Source organism: Rhinolophus hipposideros, assembly GCF_964194185.1.
Source record: "Rhinolophus hipposideros genome assembly, chromosome: 7".
Taxonomy (NCBI): Eukaryota; Metazoa; Chordata; class Mammalia; order Chiroptera; family Rhinolophidae; genus Rhinolophus; species Rhinolophus hipposideros.
Window position 1 is genome coordinate 65,998,309 of NC_138053.1, and position 21,933 is coordinate 66,020,241.

Consider the following 21,933-nt stretch of genomic DNA (forward strand, 5'->3'; position numbering starts at 1 on the left):
TTGACACTTTAGCGACATTAAAGTCAACCTCGTGTCATGGACAAGACCCAGAAAAGTTAAGTGATCGCGGACTGACTGCCTCAGCATTTGTTACCAGCAGAACTAGAATCAGAACTGAGATCAGAAGACAGATTTCCTCACTCCTAGACTCCTTCCCTTTCCCCAAAGCTTCCATTTCAAGTTATTGGTCTTTGGATGACCAGTCAAGCTGCTAAAGAGCTCAGCAGCTTGGATGCATAAATTTATTTTGACACCATCTTGGGGTGGGAAAGGGGGAGAGGTAAATAAAGCACTTCTCCTTCTTAGACCGCCATTTCCTCATTAGTAAAATGAGCGTGTTGCTTTATAGAATCTCTAAAGCCAGTTCTGGACCCAACTCTCCAAGAGAAATGTAAAAACTCAGCTATTTCTCTCTGACCGTGGTCATTGTTCTCGCAATATGAACTTTTAGCTGTTGGTTTATATTCAGTTGATTAGTAAAAATAAACTGCACTAATAGTTCATTTTGTGACCATGCACAATAGTCCCATAGAACCCTGTGAGAGAAGGAAGTCCAGATATTTCTTATGTGGATATAACAGCTGTGAAGTTAAGTACATAATTATAGGTCCTGGGCCTATAACTGGACAAAATGAGGATATATGTGGCAACAAGCTGAGCTCCCCAGGTCCAGATGGATACTTCTGAACTCCCATCCTAGTGAGATGGAGGTGGAGCAAGGAAGTAGGATCCAAACATGAAAGCAGATTCGCTGCTGAATCCCAGGGTCCCTGAGCCAACAGCCCCTGGAGATGTTGCAATGGCAGAAAAGGGTTTTTGGAAACATAATTCAGGAAAATCCATCATCTCTGGGAAGTTGCCTCCCCAACTTACTTTAGCTATGGGGCCCAATGTGCACAAAATTAAGACTTTTAGGAGAAGGCCGATCACATGTAAATCAAAATTAAAATAATATTAGTCCATAAAATATGTGCAAGGAAGTCTAATAAAGTTCTATTTTACTTGTCACGCTTTTAAAAATATATAATATTCTTTCTAAAAAATTGTTTGAAGTTTTCCTCCTGCTTTGCTAGTACCCTCACTCAGCACAAGTTTGGCTAGATTGCTAGGTCTCCTCACATTCATGCTCAGAAAGCTCTGCCTCAGGCAGCTCTGCAAGCCTGTTCTCCTCAGCCCTAGCCTCCAATGAAACAAAAGCTGCTCAGTCTTTCACTCAGTTTGCCTCTAAGCCTTCTTTTACTTTGGCTCTTTGTACAGACGAGGTACCTTTGGCTCACACGGAGTCCAGGATCAATTGATCCTCCATTTAAAGGCTTAAATCTAAAACTTTCCCAACTCAACACATACAATGGACTCCAACCAAAACATTAATTAACTTCATCAGGTTTGTTTCTAACAATCTATATTTTGTGCCAAATGCTGGCTCACTCAAAGTGTTTAGGTCTTAAGAGATGAGTCAAGTTTTGGTGCAAAGCCTAAACGAAACTCTTAAAACAGTCTTGAGATCCTTTTGTAGAGTGTGCCTATGGTTCCATTTTATCAAGGTGGAATCCATTTTATTTATTTATTTATTTATTTATTTATTTATTTATTTATTTATTTATTAGTTTCAGGTGTACAAGACAAGGTAATACTTAGACGTTCATCATTTATATCCCTCACACTGTGAACCCCCCTCCCCCCATCCACTATCCCTCCGACCTCACACTGAACAAGGTGGAATCCATTTAGACGAGGGCCATAGAAAAGTTGTTTGGAGGTTGCTGAAGTATGGTCAAATGAATGCCTGAACTTGGAATCAGAAAACCTGGACTCAGGTCTGCAATTTATAGACCCTGTGATCTTAGAGAAGTGATTTAAGCTCTCTACATTGCAATTTCCTAATCTACAAAAATAAAAATAGTGGCGTCTCACTTACAGGATATTTGCAAGGATTAAATAGTTCGGAGTATAAGAAAGCACGTTGTAACCCACATAGCTTCATACGAATATGAGTCTTGCTATATGGACATATTGGGATTTTAGAATTAGTTTTTATATGGTTCAGTTTAGTTAAACATGTATTGAGTACATATGCCAAACAATGGAAAAACAAAGATGAAAGCCAAGGTCTCTGTATGTGAGGAACCTATAGCCTAATGCAGGGAGAGACAGCTTTAAATGACTACACTGAGTGTCAAATGTAATGACAGAGGAGGAGTACTTAGCTCAGACTCTCAGATGGACATATGTTAGAACGGAGTTCTGAGAGATGAATATGTTAGCAAGGTTTGGGGCAGGAGTACAGTACTAAAGCAGATGGTGTTCTAGGCAGAGGCACAGAACAGTGAAGCCACGTGATGCAAGGGAAACTAGCAATTCAGAATTAGAGGAACCAGGGCAAGATGAAAGATGAGTTGGAGGGATCGACAGGGGCCAGGTCTTGGACGTTTAAGGATGTGGACGTTTTTCTATAGATAATGGGAATCATCCATAGAAGGTTGGGTTGATTAAGTTGGGTTTAGAACTGCGTAGACTTCATTGTGTTTGAAAGTTGGATGTAGAGAGATACTGGCTGCACATTCCACTTTCCTTCCCACTTCTTCCAGGGAAGCAGGAAGAAGGACCTCTTATCTCAGGGACTAGAAGGAAGGAAATAAAGATGAGTGCAAATGTAGGTGAGTTTGTCAAAGAGGTGAGTTGGGGTAGTTTACATTTGCTGTCCTCACTTAATGTTGTACATGGTTTAGTAATTTTCCAGAATGACATAGATCCTCGTTTATTTTTCTTGTTGAATCGTATTGCAACAACCACAGGACTCAGAGCCCAGACAAATAGAAGAAATCATGGGTTACTAGACAGAAGAAATGCCTCTGGTGAGACTACAACATGTATGAAAGAAGATAAGCCAGGAACTCCCTGCTTAGGCGTTTCCTTCTAACGGAGGGAGTTTCCAGAAACTATAAATCAGTGAGTCTTATGTTACATGTAGTCAGATTTTAGGAGAATGGTTCCAGAGCTGGCATAGAAAGGAAGCTGATGGGAGAAGTGGACATCATTATTTCTCTTGTCTGGAACACAAGACAAGAGAAAGTAAACCAATTTTCTGAAAGAGTTCGAGACCAGGAAGGGACTCAGTAAACACAGTGCCTATGGGTTTTAGCAAAGAAAAAAGTCCACTGGCAGCCACATGGGAAAGATAAAAGCAGTAGGCTGACCAGTTGCGGTGGTATTTAGATATATTGCAAGAAGTCTGAGTAAATGACAATACTCAAAGAAGGAGAGATTGATGTGACTGGATGGTCTCTGCTGGTTTACCATAGGGCTCTGATGTCGTCACTATTTTTATAAATGATTAAATTAAGGTACAAAGTAAGTGTATCAAATATGAAGATACTGAAAGTTAGAAAGTAGAAAGTTAACTGTAAGTTTTGGATGTTAAAATAAAGATTCTAAATAGACTGAAATGATAGATAAGACCAACATGAAGAAATTCAACAGGATTAAATAGGTTAAAAACCAACAAGTTCTAAGATAATGAAGACATGTTTTACTAGCAAATTGTGTGTGTGGGGGGGGGTTGAGTTTTAAAGATTTAACTGATTTAATTGTCTAGGAGCTAAGAGTTAATAAAGTAAGGTAGTTACAAAATTGGTATAATTTTAGACTGCACTGATGGAAACACGAGATTATCTTCTGAACTTCGAGGTAAGAAAAGATTTCTTACGATACAAAAGGCATTAAGTATAAAGGAAAAGGTGGATAAAATTTGACAGTATTAAAATTAAGTTCTATTCACCCAAAATCACCATAGAGAGTGAAAAGTCAGGCTATATAGTGAGAAATATTTGCAACACACGTAACAAATGAAAGACTTATACTATTCTGCCATAAGAAAAGGTGAAGTATTGCCATTTGCAACATGGATGGATCTTGAGATTATAATGCTAAGCGAAATAAATTAGACAGAAAAAGTAGAGAACCATATGATTTCACTGACATGTGGTATTTAAAACTGAAAACAACAAAAGAACAATACAAACAAATGAAGAAACAAAACCTCATAGACACAGACAATAGTTTAGTGGTTACCAGAGGGTAAGGGGGGAGCGGGTGGTAGATGAGGGTAAACAGGATCAAATATATGGTGATGGAAGGAGAACTGACTCTGGGTGGTGAACACACAATGTGATATATAGATGATGTATTACAGAATTGTACACTTGAAACCCATGTAACTTTACTAACAATTGTCACCCCAATAAACTTTAATTAAAAGAAAGACTTATAAGTAGAATATATAAGGAACTCCTACAAGTCAATTTAAAAAAATCAGATAGACTGTCCAATAGAAAAAAAAATGTGCAAAGGGCTTAAATCAACTCTTCACAGAAGAGTCCAAATAGCCAATAAATACATGAAAATGTATGCAACCTCATTAAAAGTCAGGTATATGCAAACTAAAGCCATGATTCCACTGTGTTCCTACAATAGAATACTGCACAGCAATAAAAAGTATAAGCTCCAGCATCATATAACATGAATGAACCTTAAAAGCACAATATTAAAAGAGCGAAACAAAAAAAGTCAAAAAGGATGGATTCCATTTATATAATATCTCAAATTATATTGTTCAGGGATGCAGGCTTAAATGTTAAAACCATAATAAAAAGCAAAGAAGGAATTACCAAGAAAATCAGGATAACCATTCTAAGGGGAGGAGGAGATTGTCATCAGGGTAGGCAGGACGTTCTAGCATGCTATCTTTGACCTTGGTGGTTTTTACATGAGCACTGACTTAATAATAATTTATTAAATGCAACATTTATATTTTGTTCACTTTTCTAAATGTGTATTATATATAACAATTTCACAAAAGTTTGGAAAACTAAAAAAAGAAATGGCCAAGCTATAGAATCTCTGGCAGCCAACATAGCTAGATACAAACCAGGATGGAATGTAAAAGTAAATTTCTCGCTCTTTAATATGTTCATGTGCTCACAATGCAAGATGACTATAGTAAAATGCTTTTCCAATCTCAAAGACCCAAATGGAAAACTGGAAGACAAGTACTCACTATTTTTCTATCTTCTATTTTCAATATAAAAAAGAAAAAATGATTCCAGGTCAACAAAAGTTGTCAGTAATTCTCTTCTTTGGGCCGTCTAATAGAAACATTGTAATGGTATAACTTACCCAGCGGGCACTGTTTACTATTCTAAATCGAAGCGTGTAGTTTAAAGTGGATGATACAGGTGCCAACGAAGGCCTTTCCCATTTTATTTGAACCATTCGTTTGATGCCCAAAACTGGTTTCACACTGCGAATATTAGGTGGTTCGATTTTTACTGAAAATAAAAATCATACAGTTCTCATATTATAAAAAGATCAGAAAGTACAAATAACATCCAACCCAAACTGAAAAAAAAAATAGAAAGGAAATGATAGTGCATATTTTGTGATCTAATATATGTAGATGGTATTAGGAAGCCAGTGAAAAGGAAATGTTGCTACCACCACCATCCCACTCCCCAAAATGAAACGTCCAATGAGAAGATACATTCCTGTGATAAACAAAAGCTGAGGGAGTTCATAACCACTACAGCTTCTCTACAAGAAATTCTAAGGGAGTCAGTCATTCAGGATGAAATGAAAGCATGCTAGACAATAACTTGAAGACAGATGGAGATATAAAGATCTCCACTAAAGGTAAACATATAAGCAAATATAAAAATCAATATTATACAATTTTGGTTTGTAACTCCTCTTTTTATTTCCTACAGAATTTAAAAGACTAATATAAAAAAGAATTATAAATCTCTGTTGGTAGCAATACAATTATGAAGATGTAATCTGTGACATCAATAGCAAAGTGGAGGCAGGAGATGGGGCTGTATAGGAATAGAGTTTCTGTACGCAATTAAAATTAAGTTGGTAGAAATTCAAATTAGCTTGTTATAACTTTAGGGTCTTACATGTAAGACCGTAAATTTGCCTTCAGATTTGTTCTTGTTCAAAATTGCTTTAGCTTTTCGGACCGGGGTCTTTTGTGGTTCCATATGAATTTGGAATTTCTGTGGAAAATGTCATTGGCATTTTTATAGGTATTGCATTTAATCTGTAAATTGCTTTGCATTGTATGGACATTTTAACAATATTAATCCTTCTGGTAAGGATCACAGGATATTTTTCTGTTTATCTATGTCTTCTTCAATTTCCTTCATCGATGTTTTATAGTTTTCAGTGTACAGGTTTTTCACCACCTTGGTTAAATTTACTCCTAAGTATTTTATTCTTTTTGACGTTATTGTAATTTGGATTGTTTTCTTAATTTGTTTTTTGAATATATCTTAGTACTTAGCAATACTTTACCAGGCCTTAGATTAGAAAAACAAAATTTCTTCAGAGATTAATTTTATAAATCTGTGTTTTACTAATTTAGACCAAAATTTCTCCTCATTCTAAGTGACAAAATACAGAATATTTATATATCTACTACTTCTAGTTGAAACAAGGATAGGAAATTTGGGGGGTTTTTGTTTTTTTGTTTTGTTATCTTGTGACAATTTATTTTTTAACATTTTAATTGTTAAAGTATACACGTTCATTTTAAGAAAGCAAAGACAATAAAGGTTTATAAAGAAAAAGTGAATAATCTTGTTCCTTTCAGGTCCATCATCATGAGATAAAGTCAGTGTTCATAGTGTGACGTAAGCTTTCCACAGGCAGATCTAAAAAAAGAGTTTTAAGAAACCCAAATAAAAACACTTCACAAAAAGAAAATCTCAAGCCCAGTTATTTACACTGATGAAGTCTACCAAAGGTTTAAAGAAGTAAGAATAATCTTTCAAATATTGTTCCAAAAAAATAGAAGACCAGGAAACAGTTCCCAACTCATTCTATAAGGCCAATATTACCCTGATACCAAAAACAGACAAAGATATCACAAGAAAACAGCAGACTAATGTCCTTTGTGAATACAAAAGCAAAAGCCCTCAACAAAAACCTAGCAATCCAAATTTATCAACATATAAAAAGGATTATACACCATAACCATGTGAAATATATCCCAAGAAACAGGGTTTGTTTGCCATAAAAATCAGTCAATGTAGTCAACATCATTTTAATAGAATAAAGGACAAAAACCATGGTTACCTCAATAGAAACAGAATAGATGTTTGACAGAATCCAACACCTATTCATGATAAAAACATCTAATAAACTATGATGAGAAGATAATTTCCTCAACCTTATAAGAGGCATCTATAAAAACCCTCACCTAATATCATACTTAATGATGAAAATCTACATTCTTTCCCCCTAAGATCAGGAACAAGAAAAGGATGTCTGCTCTCACCACTTCTATTTAGCATTATATAACAGGTTCTAAATAGGGCAACCAGACAAGAAAGATAAATAAAATGTGCCCAGATTGGAAGGAAAGAAGTAAAACTATATTTTCAGATGACATGATCTTGGATAAAAAAACTTTTTTAAATTTATAAAAATCTAAGGAATACACACACACACACACACACACACACACACACAAAACTATTAGATCCAACATACATGTTCAACAAGGTTGCAGGTTCCAAGATCAATATACAAAAATCAATTGTATTTGTACATTCTGATAATGAACAATCTGAATATGAAATTAAGAAAGCAATTCCATTTATAAGAGTATAAAAAATAATAAAATACTTGAGAATAAATTTAACCAAAGAAGTGCAAGATTTGTACACTGAAAACTACAAAACATTATTGAAAGAAATTTTAAAAGGCCTAAATAACTGGAGAGATATCCCATGTTCGTGGATTGCAAGATTTTATATTATTGATAGCAATATCCCTATCAGCATCCCAGTGGGCTTCTCTGCAGTAATTGACAAGCTGATCCTAAAATTCATGTGGAAATGCAAGGGACCCAGCAGTCAAAATAATCTTGAAAAAAGAACAAAATTGGATGACTTACTTTCTCAATTTCAAAACTTATTATAAAGCTACAGTAATCAAGATAGTGTGATAATGGCATAAAGATAGAAATATATATCAATAGAACAGAATTGAGAACCCACAGGAATAAAAATCTTACATTTATGGTGAACTGATTTTGACAAGAGTGTCAAGACAATTCAACTGGGAAAAGAATCATCTTTTCAATAAATGGTACTGGAACAACTGGATAGTCCCATACAAAAAATCGAAGTTTGACTCCTACCTTACACCATACACAAAACTTAACTCAGAAAGGATCAAAAAACCAAATGTAAGAGCTTAATCAATAAAACACTTAGAAAAAAACATATAGCAGTAAATCTTTATGACCTTTTTGAGATCTGACACAAAACACATATAATAAAGGAAAAAAAAGATAAATCGAACTTCACTAAAAATTAAATTAAAAAAATTATTTTGTTTCTGTTTCAAAGGAGCCCATCAAGAAATTAAAAAGATAATCCACAGAAAGGGAGAAAATATTTGTAAGTCATATATCTGATAAGGAACTTGTACCCAGAATATATAAAGAACTCTTACTACTCAACAATAAAAAATAAAAAAAACACAATTTAAAAATGGGCAAAGGATTTGGATAAACATGTCTTCACAGAAGATACACAAATGGCCAATTAGCACATGAAAAGGTGCTCAAAATTATTAATAATTGGGTAAATGTAAATCAGAACCACAATGAGCTACCTCTTCACACCAACTAGGAAGGCTATAGTCATAAAGATAGACAGTAACTAGTGTTGGCAAGGATACGAAGAAGTTGGAACCTTTCTAAATTGGCTTGGTAAAGTTTGCCAGTTCTTTACCATCATATGCTTGGTCATATGATAACTCTAGCTTATCATATGACCAAGCAATTTCACTAGGTATGTATCTAAGAAAATTGAAACATATGTCCACACAGAAACCTGTACACAGATATTCATATTTGTATAGCAGTATTTATAATAACCAAAAAGTAGAAACAACCCAAATTTTCATCAACTGATGTATGGATAAACAAAATGTGTTATATCCCTAAGTGAAATATTATTCAGCTATAGAAAGGAATAAAGTACTGACAATTGCTACAATATGGATGAATCTTGAAAATATTATGCTAAGTGAAAGAAACCAGATACAAAGGCCACATATTGTATTGTCACATTTATATAAAATGTCAAAAACAGATAAATCCATAAAGACAGAAAATAGATTCGTGGCTGCCAGAGGACGGGGAAAAGAGAAAATAAAGGATTGGGGACTGACTGTAAATGGGTATAAATTTCCTTTTGTTGGTGATGAAAATGTTCTGGAATTAGATACTGGTGATGTTTGCACAGCTTTGTAAATATGATAGAAGACTGAATTGTCATTTGTAAAAGGTGAAATTTATGGCATGTGAATTATATCTCACTGAAGCTGGTATTAAAAAATTATATATGAAAATGAGTTTTTGAAAAATATTAAAAAGATAAGAATTAGGGAGACATTTTTTTAAAATAATAGTTTTACTCTTTTCTCCTACATGAGCAATGATGTTTTGAGGAGGAAAAACTCTGCTTCTTTGAGTACAATTTATGGCACAAACTGCAAGAGGAAATCAGGAACCAGCAAAATGTCTCTTCTCATTCTATTTTTATATTTGTTCAACTCCTTCCTTCCTTCCTCCCTCCCTCCTTTCCCTCCTTCCCGCCCTCCCTTCCTCTCCCTCTCTCTCCTTTCCTTCTTCAATAAGAGGATAAATTTTATGTTTATCCATAACATTCACATACTATATACTTGAGCTTTGAGTCTACTTTTTAGTTTACAGGTATCTCTTTAAAAAGGTGGGTGGGATTATCTTTTAATGAAAGAGTACGTAAGAATATAAAATAACACTTACTTATATCATCTAAGCGCCAATGTGTTATATCAGATTCAATTATACCATCTGCATTTTGAGCTTCCACTTGAATGGTATAATTATCTATATTTGTTATATGAAGAAGAAAAGAGCATGACGCACGATTTTCACTTGTAGAATTACAGGTATCGTTTCTTTTTCCATAAATGCTTTGAAAGAAAAAATGATACAACATCAGTTTAGCACAGCAGTTTGAAAACATAGCCATACTCAATGTATTAAGCATGTATTTGTTTGTTTCAATCTGGGTTTCTCTTAGAAACGTATAGTCCAGAATTTGGTACTCTTCTCTCCAAAATCCTCCCTCACCTCCACGAACAGATAAAAGTTAACTGTGTCCAGCCTGCTTGAGATGCTATGAACCCTGGAGACTGCCGTGGAACCCTATAAGTCCATCAAAAGCTACACTTGTAATGCATTTCCTATTGGTAACAAATATTGAACATGCCCCTGAAAAATCCCAGATTCTAGCCTTGAGAAGTTATTTTTAAAAGAAAAAATATCAAAGAGGATTTATTAAATAAATTATGGTAGACACATAAATAGAATTTAAAATGACAGTTTTTTAATACAACTGTATTTATTGATATGGAAAGATGCCTATATTCAATTATGGGTGAAAAAGAGCAGGATGCATATTATGTACAGAATAATCACATTTATATAAACTTATATATTTATGTAACTATTCTTAGAGATGTCTGGAAAGGTCTTTATCAAAATGTTGAAGTTGTTACCATTAATGGTGGGATTTGGGTGATTTTTTATAGTCTTTATATTTTTCAGATTGAATTTTTTATCATTGGTGTATATTGTTTTCAGAAAACTCATTAAACATCTTTTTCCCCCTATCAAGCTGTAACTTAATGAAAACAAGTACACAAATTGGTAGGAATCAGAAGAGTGGGTAAGATATAGTCCCCATGCCTCTGGGGATGATGCAGGAGATGGAGTAGGCTGAGAATAGAAAAGGAGGTCCATGTTACAAGTTGTCAAAGTTTGCTGGGGCAAGGACAAGGGAACAGAGCTTGGACATATAGAATCATGGCATTTTGAAAGTAAAAGGGACCTCCAGGGTCTTCTGTGGTTACTAGAAAATACAAACATGGCTTCCAGCGCAATGTTGTGTCATGGTTACAAGCACAAAGTCTGGATTGGATGCAAACTAGGATTAAATCCTGGATTTGCCCCTATTAACCCTGTGCCTTGGACAAAAATCTTAACCTACCTGTGCCTCAGTTTTTTCATCTCTAAAATGAGAATAGTAAGATAACATTAGCATAGGGTTGTTTTGAGGAGGAAATGAACTAACACACATAAAGTACTTTTAAAATGTCAGGGACATAGTCTAAATGTGAAGTGTTATTTATACTACAACTATAGTTGAATTTTTTTTGCATTTATTCATACTGTAACCTTTGAGAATACTCTCTCTTCCCTTTTCTACATCTTTACAGTCTCAGCTCAAAAACCACTACCTCCATGAAGGTATCCCAAGTCCTCTTTTTATTCCCCAAGAAAACGTCAATCCCTATTGTTTCTGGGCATCAGGAGGTATTTTGTTCATACAACTGATTTACCGTCATTTGCTCTCAGAATTGACTGTCCACAAGGAAATTCTTCCATTCTGCTTGAAAGAGATATTCTTGGTGATAACCTCACAAAAAAACAAGCCAGTGGGGGAATCCAGCAGAGCCTAGCAGGACTGAAGCCATCAAAAGTGGCTTTACATAGGCCTGAGGGTATCCAGGGGTTTCCTAACTCTACATGACCAGCTGGTGATAATTATAACAATGGAAGAGAACTAGGAAGAGGGCAGGGATGATTGTTTAAAACAGAAAAATAGGAGTAAACCTATTGAGGTTTCCAGATTTGCATTTTACTGACACTTCCTGTTTAGTACATTGGACCTAAACCTAACAAGCATGGGAGAAGATAAGTCATAAGGACCATGGATTATTGGGCCTTTGACATTCTTATTTTCAAAAGCAGAAGTCAGTAAACTATAGCCTGCAGGTCAAATACAGCCCACCCTTTCTTCTTCTGTATAGCCCACAGACTAAGAACAGGTTTTACCCTAACTCGGAGGTTGCAGGTTCGATTCCCACATGGGTCAGTGAGCTATGCCCTCTAAAGCTAAGATTTTGAACAGTGGCTCTCCCTGGAGCTGGGCTGCCATGAGCAGCTGGAGGTGGGAGTGGGCCACTGTGGGCTGCTGTGAGCAGGCTGACTGGCGAAGGACTGCCTCAGTCAGGGGGAGCGCGAGTCATAATACCAGCATGAGCCAGGGAGTTGTGTCCTACACAGTGGCTTGAACTGGAGTGGGGTGGGGCGGGGAGGGGCGGAAGAAGAGAAAAAATATATATAAAAGGAATAATTAATGGCATGTGAAAATTATATGAAATTCAAATTTCAGTGTCTGTAAATAAGATATTATTGGAAAACAGTTCCACTGGTTTACATATTGTCTATGGCAGCTTTCCTGTTATAGCAGTAGTCTGACAAAAACTCAGCTCCCTCTAAGCCTAAAATTTTCAGTATCTGAGTCTTTCAGAAAAAAATGTGTTCACCCCTGTTTTAAATCACGTCTCTGTCATACTCATTGATATATCAGTGCTACAAAGAATATTGTGTGCTTTTTCCCTTTCTTCTGCTCTAAAACATGAAGTGGACTTCTGTTACAACACCAGTTACCAATTTCAAGGAGTAAAAAAGAAAGAGAGAGAGAGCATACAATGAAACCTTGTATTAAAAAACAAAAACAAAAACAACTTGGATCGACAGAGTCTCTTTTTGAAATGGAAAACACTTAAAGTTACCTTTCAACCGTTCCCAACATGGGCCTCCTTATTCCTAGGGGTTTCATGAGCTATTTTCAAAATTTCAAAAAAATCCCTGTACATACTCACTAAAACATCTAGATTTTGGCAGAATTATAACAAAAATTCTACAATTTTATTCTAATAGAAATAGAATAAGAAGGGATACTTCAGGTAGTGAAAACCTCGGGAATCATTGCCCTGGTAAAATACTGTTGGTCACACAGGAAGTTCAGGGCAAACTAAGGTAAATCTGCCTGCTAGTTCTGGGTTTATACCCTACTTACTATCTCTGGATCCATGAAGAATGAACAGTTTTATAACACATTCCAGAGAGAGGAAGAATGTCATTAAATATAGTAAATAAACAGATGTTTCCACTGTGCTTATAACCAGTGACTACTATCAGTCAATCCAGCAACTGGAGGAGGAAGCTATCATGCAGCTAGACCTCCCCTCCCTCGGCAGCTGGAGATCCTGTCAGCATGGCTGCAAGTCCCCAAGATGTCACCCTAGCCACTGGATACACATAGTGGTCACCCAGAAGCTGTAACTGAGAAAATATTTTACTTCATTAGCAACTTGAATCACGAGTGAACCAGGAGCCTCTGCCTCCTCCCCTCACTCTCTCACTGACAACACACAAGTTCCCGTACTTACAAAGTTCTCTTGACTTTGTACCATGTATAACTGGCTTCTTCCTCTGGACTCCAGGTACAAGTAAAATTTTTCATATAATACAAGATGCAAGAAATATTCTCAGGCTTAGCTGGCGGAACTAAAAAAACAAACAAACATAATAACTTCAGTACCTGATAAATATTGCCAGCATTGAACATTTTGATGAAAACAGATTATCAAATACTGGGTTTGCTGGTTAGTTGCTAAGTATAACAGGTTCCCTAAACAGGTCTGTGGAAAGAAGCTAACTCCATGTCTTCAATTATTCCCTTTGAAGAGCTAGAGATCTAGTTTTTAAAAAAATGCTTTTTACATTCTTACTCAAAAGCAACGTTTGAGAAGCAAAAATTATATTAAAACACCAGGTAAAGTAAAGCATCGAATAATTGAACCACTCTGGCTCTGAATAACTGGGCAATGGATGATGTGGGGAGAAGAGAAAAATACAAAATGTTGAACTATACCACACTTCAACTTTATGCATAACTAATTTTTTCCCCAGTAGAGTGTATAATAGAGAACATTTATGAAATATCTTCAGCTGTATTTTTATATCTTATAAATCTTGTTTCTTGTAGTTCTCCACCCAATAACATCCATCCCTTCACAGGGAGAGCAGGTACAAACATCTGAAACAGGAATCTAGACCCCAAAGGGGTCCAGAAATAGAATTTAGGAATGCATGAACTTAAATGGGAAAACATTTTCATCTTTATTTTTTACTAACCTATTATTGAAATCTATAATTTTCTTCTGTCACGAATGTGGTCAACAACCTACAATAATTTCATTGCTTATGACTTTGTCAGCATTGTTTGTCAGTCATTTTCATATTATATTTCAGTTGTTGCAAATACCTTGAAATATCCAATACTATTGTCACTATTACTAAATTAATATAATTATTAGGCCTTCTTATTTATTATAGTAATAAAGCACATATATTACTATGTCACAAATTTGTTTCTGTAATATTTTGATAACATCATTTCAATATATTTGAGTTCCTTTGTAATCCTGTGTATCTTACTTATGTATTTACAAATATTATTTTCAGAAGCAGTCCATAGGCTTCACCAGATGAGCAAGAGGCTTAGCGTGCTTGTGTGCACGTGCATGTGCACATGTGCGTGTATACCCACACACCCACTCACCCCCCCCGTCCCCCCCCACACACACACAGTTAAGAACTAAGGGCAATTTGAAACTAAGGGCAATGTTCAACTCTGAGGCTCAAATTAGTTTGTTTTTGAGCTTTTGGTAAGACCAGTCTTAGGAAGCAAGCATTTTTTTTTTTTAAACAATAATGATATTTTTATACCCAAAAGGCTGGCAATGACAATGTTATATCATAAAATTATAATTATAATAGTATAACATAAAGAGGAATAATATTTATCAATGATAGAAAGCTGAACAACAGGCTCTTCTTTCCCAATGCCATTGGAAATGTAATGTTAAAACTTTTTTGGAAAGCAGTTTGGCCACTTCTGATTATAATTGCACATATCTTTGTTTTGAGCCCACTTTTGGGGTATCCCATAGAAACAAATATACCTAAGAATTTTTATTGCATTGTACTGAAGATAAACTGGAAACAAAGTAAATCCGACAGTAAGAAAATGACTGAATAATGTTGTAAAGATTCTGCAGGGCATCCGATGGACACGCGCCCCACCCGGGAGACCACCCCAGGGAAGATGTAGACGCCCGATCAACGCACTGCACACCCGAAGCCGAACAACAATGAATGCCAACCATAATTCTACATATACAATGCGATGGAGGGAGAGGGGGTCCACAGCGCGAGGGATACAAACGATGAACGTCCAAGCACCACCCCGTCTCCCGCACCCGAAACCAACAAAAAAATTTAACTAATTAATTTTTTTTTTATGCTTACCTAAACTATTTGTTCTTTTTTTTTTTTTAATTATTTATTTATTAGTTTCAGGTGCACAAAACAAGGCAATACCTAGACGCTCATCATCCACATCCCTCACAGTGTGAACCCCCCTCCCCCCATCCACTATCCCTCCGACCTCACACTGAACCATCACATTATATATACCAAATCATAGCCGGCATTCATCAATGCCCAGCCTCCGGTGCACAACGCCACGACCAGGCATCCACAGTATCCCCGAGGCGGTCCCCCAAATAGGACGCACGTCCACCGGATACCCAACAAAATCCCCACAACATCATAGAGTACCTTCCCCAAATTAATTTTCAGGAAGCAAGCATTTTTGAGAGAGGAAGGCAACTTAAGTTATCTTTACATATCAAAATAAAGCTCTAGTGTTTCTAGGAAGGATGTCCTTACCAGACAAGAAATAGGAAAAAGCCCATCACTTCTACCAAATAAAATATTGGGAGGAAGGAGGGGGTATAAAAGCAAGGAAGAGCAAAGAGCTCAGATGGCAGTGTTCTTGGTGGAGCAGTATAAACACACAGATGGGTCTGATGAACCAAGTTCACCTGGACGAGTGGCCTATTTCACCAGGCACAGCCTGGGAAAGATTATAAGCCTATAGTATGGAATAAGCCTCAAGTTTCACTCAGCACCAACTCCAGCATGGCAGGCAAGTCCTAACTCTGCACTGGCAGAGGGTGGGGTGGGGCAGCTCTTCAGGTGGTAAGCTCCATACAGGTGAGTGCAGCATGCAGGGACCAAGAATTCTCCTGTGTCTCAGGTGGGGGGTGGGGCAGGGAGGTGGTTGTAGATACGCAAGGCTGGTCCAGGCCTGGGTTTCAGATGAAGAGGCTTCTGTGCACAGGCAGACTTTAGGACCACAGGCAAACACTGGGGCATGAACTTCAGGAGCAGGTTCCACTACATACGATATGTCAAAGCACAGGCAAAGCCAGCTGTCCCGCAGTAGATAGCAGCGGAGGGATCAGACCACAGCAGACAGTCCAGGGCAGAGCAGAGGGCAACACAGGACTTGCTCACATGGATTCACGAGCCCTTGCTAAGACTCTGAAGTCACATAAACCCTGCTCTATACCTAGACACCATCTTAAAGAGGAGCAGGGGGAAAGGCAGGAACTCCGGAACAGTGGGCATTTACCCCACAGAGGCTGAATTAGCTGAAAGACACTGTAAACCAGAAGAACTGAGATGCTACTAACAAATGTAAGCACCACTTAGCCCCTCCCTTTCCTCAACCCACCGGGCTTTCTAGGGGAGAGGGGACTTTTGAAATTGATTAGCTTGATCACAGAAAATAAGGATGTTATATTTTCTGTGCACATCTGACTAACACTGCATATATTTGAACTCTGTCAGAGGTATTACCTTCTAACAGGAAGACAGTAGCAGTAAAGGGTTCCAGAATGGGCGGCATTCATTGTTTTGTTCGGGTTTAAGATTTTTGAATTTGTATATACATTCATATATTTGGTCTATGAAATGAGCTTTGTCCACATGGGGTAAAGGAGTCCCTGGGAACGACAAACAAAAGTCAAGGAGAGCTTGGTGCCTCCATATGGTGCCGACATTTCCAGCTCTGTCCTGAGAAGCTACTTTCTCTGAGTCTTACATATGAACCTGATTCCCGAAGCACAAATTAGTCAGCAGTTGAGTCAAAGATTTCCTGTCTTTTCTATTTGCATGCTGAAAACCATGACAAAACTGGTGATCTCCAAGCCCAAAGACTTAAAAAAACAAAAACAAAATTAAGTGGAACTGAAGCAAATAATAGAGTAAATTACATGAAAATTAGAAACTGGACCAATAACACATTCCTCAAAGAGCCCACACAGCTTGAAACTCTCCCTGGGGATTCCCTGGATCAGCAAACAGAATATTAACAGATTCCATACTTCACAACTGCCAGTGGGAATGTGCAAAATCCTGCAAGGCTGTGAAACAAGAGCCAGCCAACTATGTTCCCGGAGGAATGACTTTCACATTGACCAACTCATCTCTGTCTCCATGGCTCAGAGATGATGGCAATGCATGTGCGTGTGTGTGGGCGTGCACATGTGGGTCTGTTTTTAGTCCTTCCACAACATTATTAAATAAATTCGCATCAAATGTTAGCTTGCTCCCCAATCTCCTCTTTACTAATACCCATTACACTAACTCTTAGCAGGATGTCAAATTGATACTTTGCTGGAGAACCAAAAAAACAAAAGGCCTTTGCCGGTTGCCCCAGAATATTCTTTGGTGTTGCACTATTCTCATTATGGCCTCCTACCATCATATTTTATTTTACTTCCTTTTCATTCTTACTCTGCCTTGGCTGAATCCAAAGCACTGGCTGAATCCAAAGCCAGCTACCAAAAACCAATGTAGGTATAGATCCTCTTGAACCCAAACATAGCCCTATCAAACCTCAGTGCCTTTACTTTCTTGTTCTTGAATACCTCTCCTTTGCTCCTTTAGAAGCTTTGATTAATATACCAAAAGCTATCAGTCAGAAAGCGAGTCAAACATCTGTTTCCCAGAACCATAAGTGTCACCAGGTATCAGGAGAAGAAAAAGTGGTTCTAAAGATGATTTTTCCACTCCACCAGAGCTTTCTTATGGAGCTACATGTGTCTTTCCCTTACTGCTTGACATATGACAAGAGAGCAATATTCTTACAGAGGCCACTTGATATTGGCATAGGAGAGGAAAAAAGTCCCATTCCTTCTACCCTCCTAGATTCTCCTGCAGGGGCCTTATATAATTAGATAAAAGACAGATTACCAGGAGAAAAACAGTGTGTTAATACATGCAGTGTACATCACACAGAACAAACCTCAGTGAGAAATAACTCTAACAGGTGGTTAGATCATGGGCTTATATAGCATCTTTTAATACATACAATAAATTTGTAGAGAAGTGACAAGACAGGAAAAGGAACTTAGGCTGCTGAAGGTGGCAAACTATGGGAAGGTAAATATATGTGGACAACTAATGGAGTAAGTTTTGTGTGTGCAGGTCCATCTTGGCACCAATTTTCCATTAAACTTTCTCAGGAGAGATTTACTGCAGTCCTCACCTTTCAGAAGTTTCTGCTTTTAGTCAAATAAAGGAAGCTCCAGGAAGCCTTCATTTCTGAATCTATTGATTCTCATTTGCCTCCAGATCAAAATAATTTTTTTGTCAAAGTGGCATACTCTGATCCTCTACCTTTGTATTACAGAAGAGCTTTGTGATAGATAAAATGAACGCTCAGCAATATTTCTGGTGTTCATCAATATCTCCCCTTCCTGGACATCTGGGAAGATTTTTATTTCCTTGCCCCCTTGAAATTAGGCATGACCATGTGTCTTGCTCTGGCCATTGATGTGAGAGGAGAATTTAAGTGCTGGTTCACGATTGTCCTTTTTCTCCTCCCTCTGCCACTGCATACCCTAAAAGGCCATGTTGAGATGGTGGTGTCTTAGGATAGCAGAGCCTCCATCAGCCTGGGTTCCTGCTTACCTGTGATGGACATGCAGAGTTTATTGTTTTAAATACTAAGATGTGGGGCATGTTTATTTTTGCAAGATACACAGCTTTCCTTAACTAATATAAGAAATAGATAGCCTGCTCTGAAAACCCTGCATACTAAGATTTGGGGGAGGAATTCATTTCAACAATAGTTTCCCCTCTTCTTCTCATGTGTCCTCATGACGTTCTAGTTCTGCATACATACCTCAGATCATTTTATATTTGTTTTTATCACAAATTATGGAGTTGGGGGAAGAGAAATAAAAAGGAAGCAAATCAACAAATTAGGCTTCTCTTTTTCTTTCTTGCCTTACTTATAATTACCATTTCCAGCCTGTTATCTGGTATTCTCCCACACATCTGAACTGCCTTTACTTTATGCAACAGAACCGCCATGGCTGGCAGAGCTTATACATCTATATTGCCCTGCCTTTCTACTTGTGGACAACCAATGTGCCTATTGTAGGTCTCATTAGATTTGTCTGTAATTAGAATGTGAACTCTATATCAAAAGACTATCACAAACACGTATAAAATTGTGATAGAGCAAAAAAGGGCATTTTACCTGTGTTATATTTTTTACAAAAACCCAGGAGTACCCTCATGACTGTCAAGATCATGAGAAACAAAGAAAAACTAAGAAACTGTCACAGACCATAAGAGACTAGGGAAATGTGACAATTCAATGCAATCTAGTACTCTGAACAGAAAGAGAACATTAATGGAAAAACTAGTGAAATCCAAATAAAGTCTGGAATTTAGTCAATCAGTATCAGTTTCCTAGTTTTGGCAAATGTACGATCATATTATAAGAAATTAACAATGGGGGAAAGTGGATGAGGAGTATACAAGAACTCTGTACTATCTTGACAATTTTTCTGTAAATCTAAAATTATTCCAAAACAGAATTTTTATTTTTTAAAAATGGATAACTGAAGGCAAGATTTACCACTTGCACACATCTATCCTTCCCCCCATTTTCAAATAAATAAAGAAAAAGACCCATAACTATATTCCTACATTTCTAGAAATAATGATTTCCCCTATTTCTAGAAATAAGGGAAAATATTCATTAACTTTTCTCTAATAAAGATTGAGAGAATGTTCTTGCTTATTAGAGAATTTCCCACATGGAAGAAGAATATTTTTCAAAATTAAAAAGATATTCTCAATTTCCCTTTTTCTGTCTATGCTCATATCACTTTGGTGCTGTTACAAAGTTAGTGTCTTGAAAAATGTCTTGAAATAGAAGAAGGACAAAACTGAGAAGAGGCCAAAGTAAGGATATTCTAAAAGGGAAGTTGGGTGAAAATAGAGCCAGTTATATAGAAGATGCTATAAGTAAAATGTGATACGAAAAAAGTTTAGAGATAGAAGATAGAATAAGACAAGTTGAGGGAAAGAGTGTGTTGGTAGAAGCCACGATGCATATAATTAGAACTTTAAAATGGGATAACTGGGGATAATTTTTGATTTCTGAGCTGGCGAGGAGAGGCTAAGTGAGACAGGGAGACACTGGCCTACTTGCCTGTATTATCTATAAAGTTCCTGAGTGCCATAAATATAACCCTAGAGGGCTACCAGGCAGGTCATGCCAGGACAGAGGTCTAGGAAGCATTCTCATTATCTGTGGGTCACAACTGCTCTCTTGGTGATCCCCAATTACTACATGTTATGAACTGAATTGTATCAAATTCATATGTTGAAGCCATAATGCCCAGTACCTCAGAAGGTGACTGTATTTGGAGATAGGGCCCTTAGGAGGTATGAGTTAAAATGAAGCTGTTAGGGTGGGCCCCAGTCCCATCTGATTGGTGTCCTTATAATCAAAGGAGATTAGGACACACAGAGGGATGACCATATGAAGAGGGAGCAAGAGGGAAGCCATCCGTAAGCTAAGGAGAGAGGTGTCAGAGGAAATCAACCCTGCAGGCAGGCACCTTGATCTTGGGACTTCCAGCCTCCAGAACTATGAGAAAATAAATTTCTGTTGTTTAAGCCACCCACACTGTGGCATTTTGTTAAGGCACCCCTAGCAAACTAGCACACTGTGATGCCTTTGTACCTTCCCAGTGCCAAGCCCCACTTTCCCCCTCTGGTCTTGATTTTTTTAAAAAAACATAAAATGTGATATACTTAATGGATCTTAGAGCTGCAAGGTACTGTATGGATATTAGGCCCATAGTTTTGAGTTGGACCACAGTAGAAATATGTTTTTTCATCATTTCCCTTCATAGCCTTGGAATTTATTGCAAATAGTGTGAGAATTACATATTTTTGTTTTTATATGAGTGTTCTATATGAAACAATTGGACTAAACACAAAAACTACTGAAATAAGCACTTACCGTTACTTGAAAACAGTGGATGTTGACCTATTGGGGGGGGGGGGTGTCATATCGCCCTTTGATACTATGATCGCCATCTTGCCAAATTTGCACATGCGTAAGGAGTCATCAACATGTACGCACCCTCCGACACAAATTCAGGGAGTTCCCACATTCTCTGTTGCCCATCCACATGTGCCCATGGTCCAGGTGCCCCTTTGCTTTCAAGTTAACAATTCTTATACAAAAAAGTAAATAAGAATCACATAACCTAAAGAAGTTGTGGTACATATACACAATGGAATACTATTCGGCGTTAAGGAAAGATGATATAGGAGCATTTGTGACAACATGGATGGATCTCGAGAGAATAATGCTAAGTGAAATAAGTCAGACAGAAAAAGCAGAGAACCCTATGATTTCACTGATATGTGGTATATAAACCAAAAAGAACAAGACAAACAAATGAGAAACAAAAACTCATAGACACAGACAATAATTTAGTGGTTACCAGAGAGTAAGGGGGTGGGGAGTGGGTGATGAGGGTAAAGGGGATCAAATATATGGTGATGGAAGGAGAACTGACTCTGGGTGGTGAACACGCAATGGGATTTATAGACGATGTAATACAGAATTGTACACCTGAAATCTATGTAAATTTACTAACAATTGTCACCCCAATAAAATTAATTAAAAAAAAAAAAAAAGAATCACATAACCATGAAATGGCACAGGCCAACCTACCTGCCAGGGAGAATTTGCAAAGTAGAGGAAGCATCCACAGTGCGCAGGCCCACAT

The 21,933-nt window shown here is 37.2% G+C and overlaps 1 protein-coding gene across 1 annotated transcript in view; it reads right to left on the reverse strand.

Moving 5' to 3' along the window:
- Positions 1-21,933, reverse strand: part of IL31RA (interleukin 31 receptor A) — a gene marked incomplete at both ends in the record, with an annotated part of 45,136 nt that extends 23,203 nt beyond the window's left edge. The window contains 4 exons of the mRNA XM_081053621.1: positions 5,176-5,327; positions 9,860-10,029; positions 13,360-13,477; positions 21,879-21,933. Coding sequence (XP_080909747.1) covers positions 5,176-5,327; positions 9,860-10,029; positions 13,360-13,477; positions 21,879-21,933 — 495 coding nt within the window. The remainder of the gene's footprint in view (positions 1-5,175; positions 5,328-9,859; positions 10,030-13,359; positions 13,478-21,878) is intronic.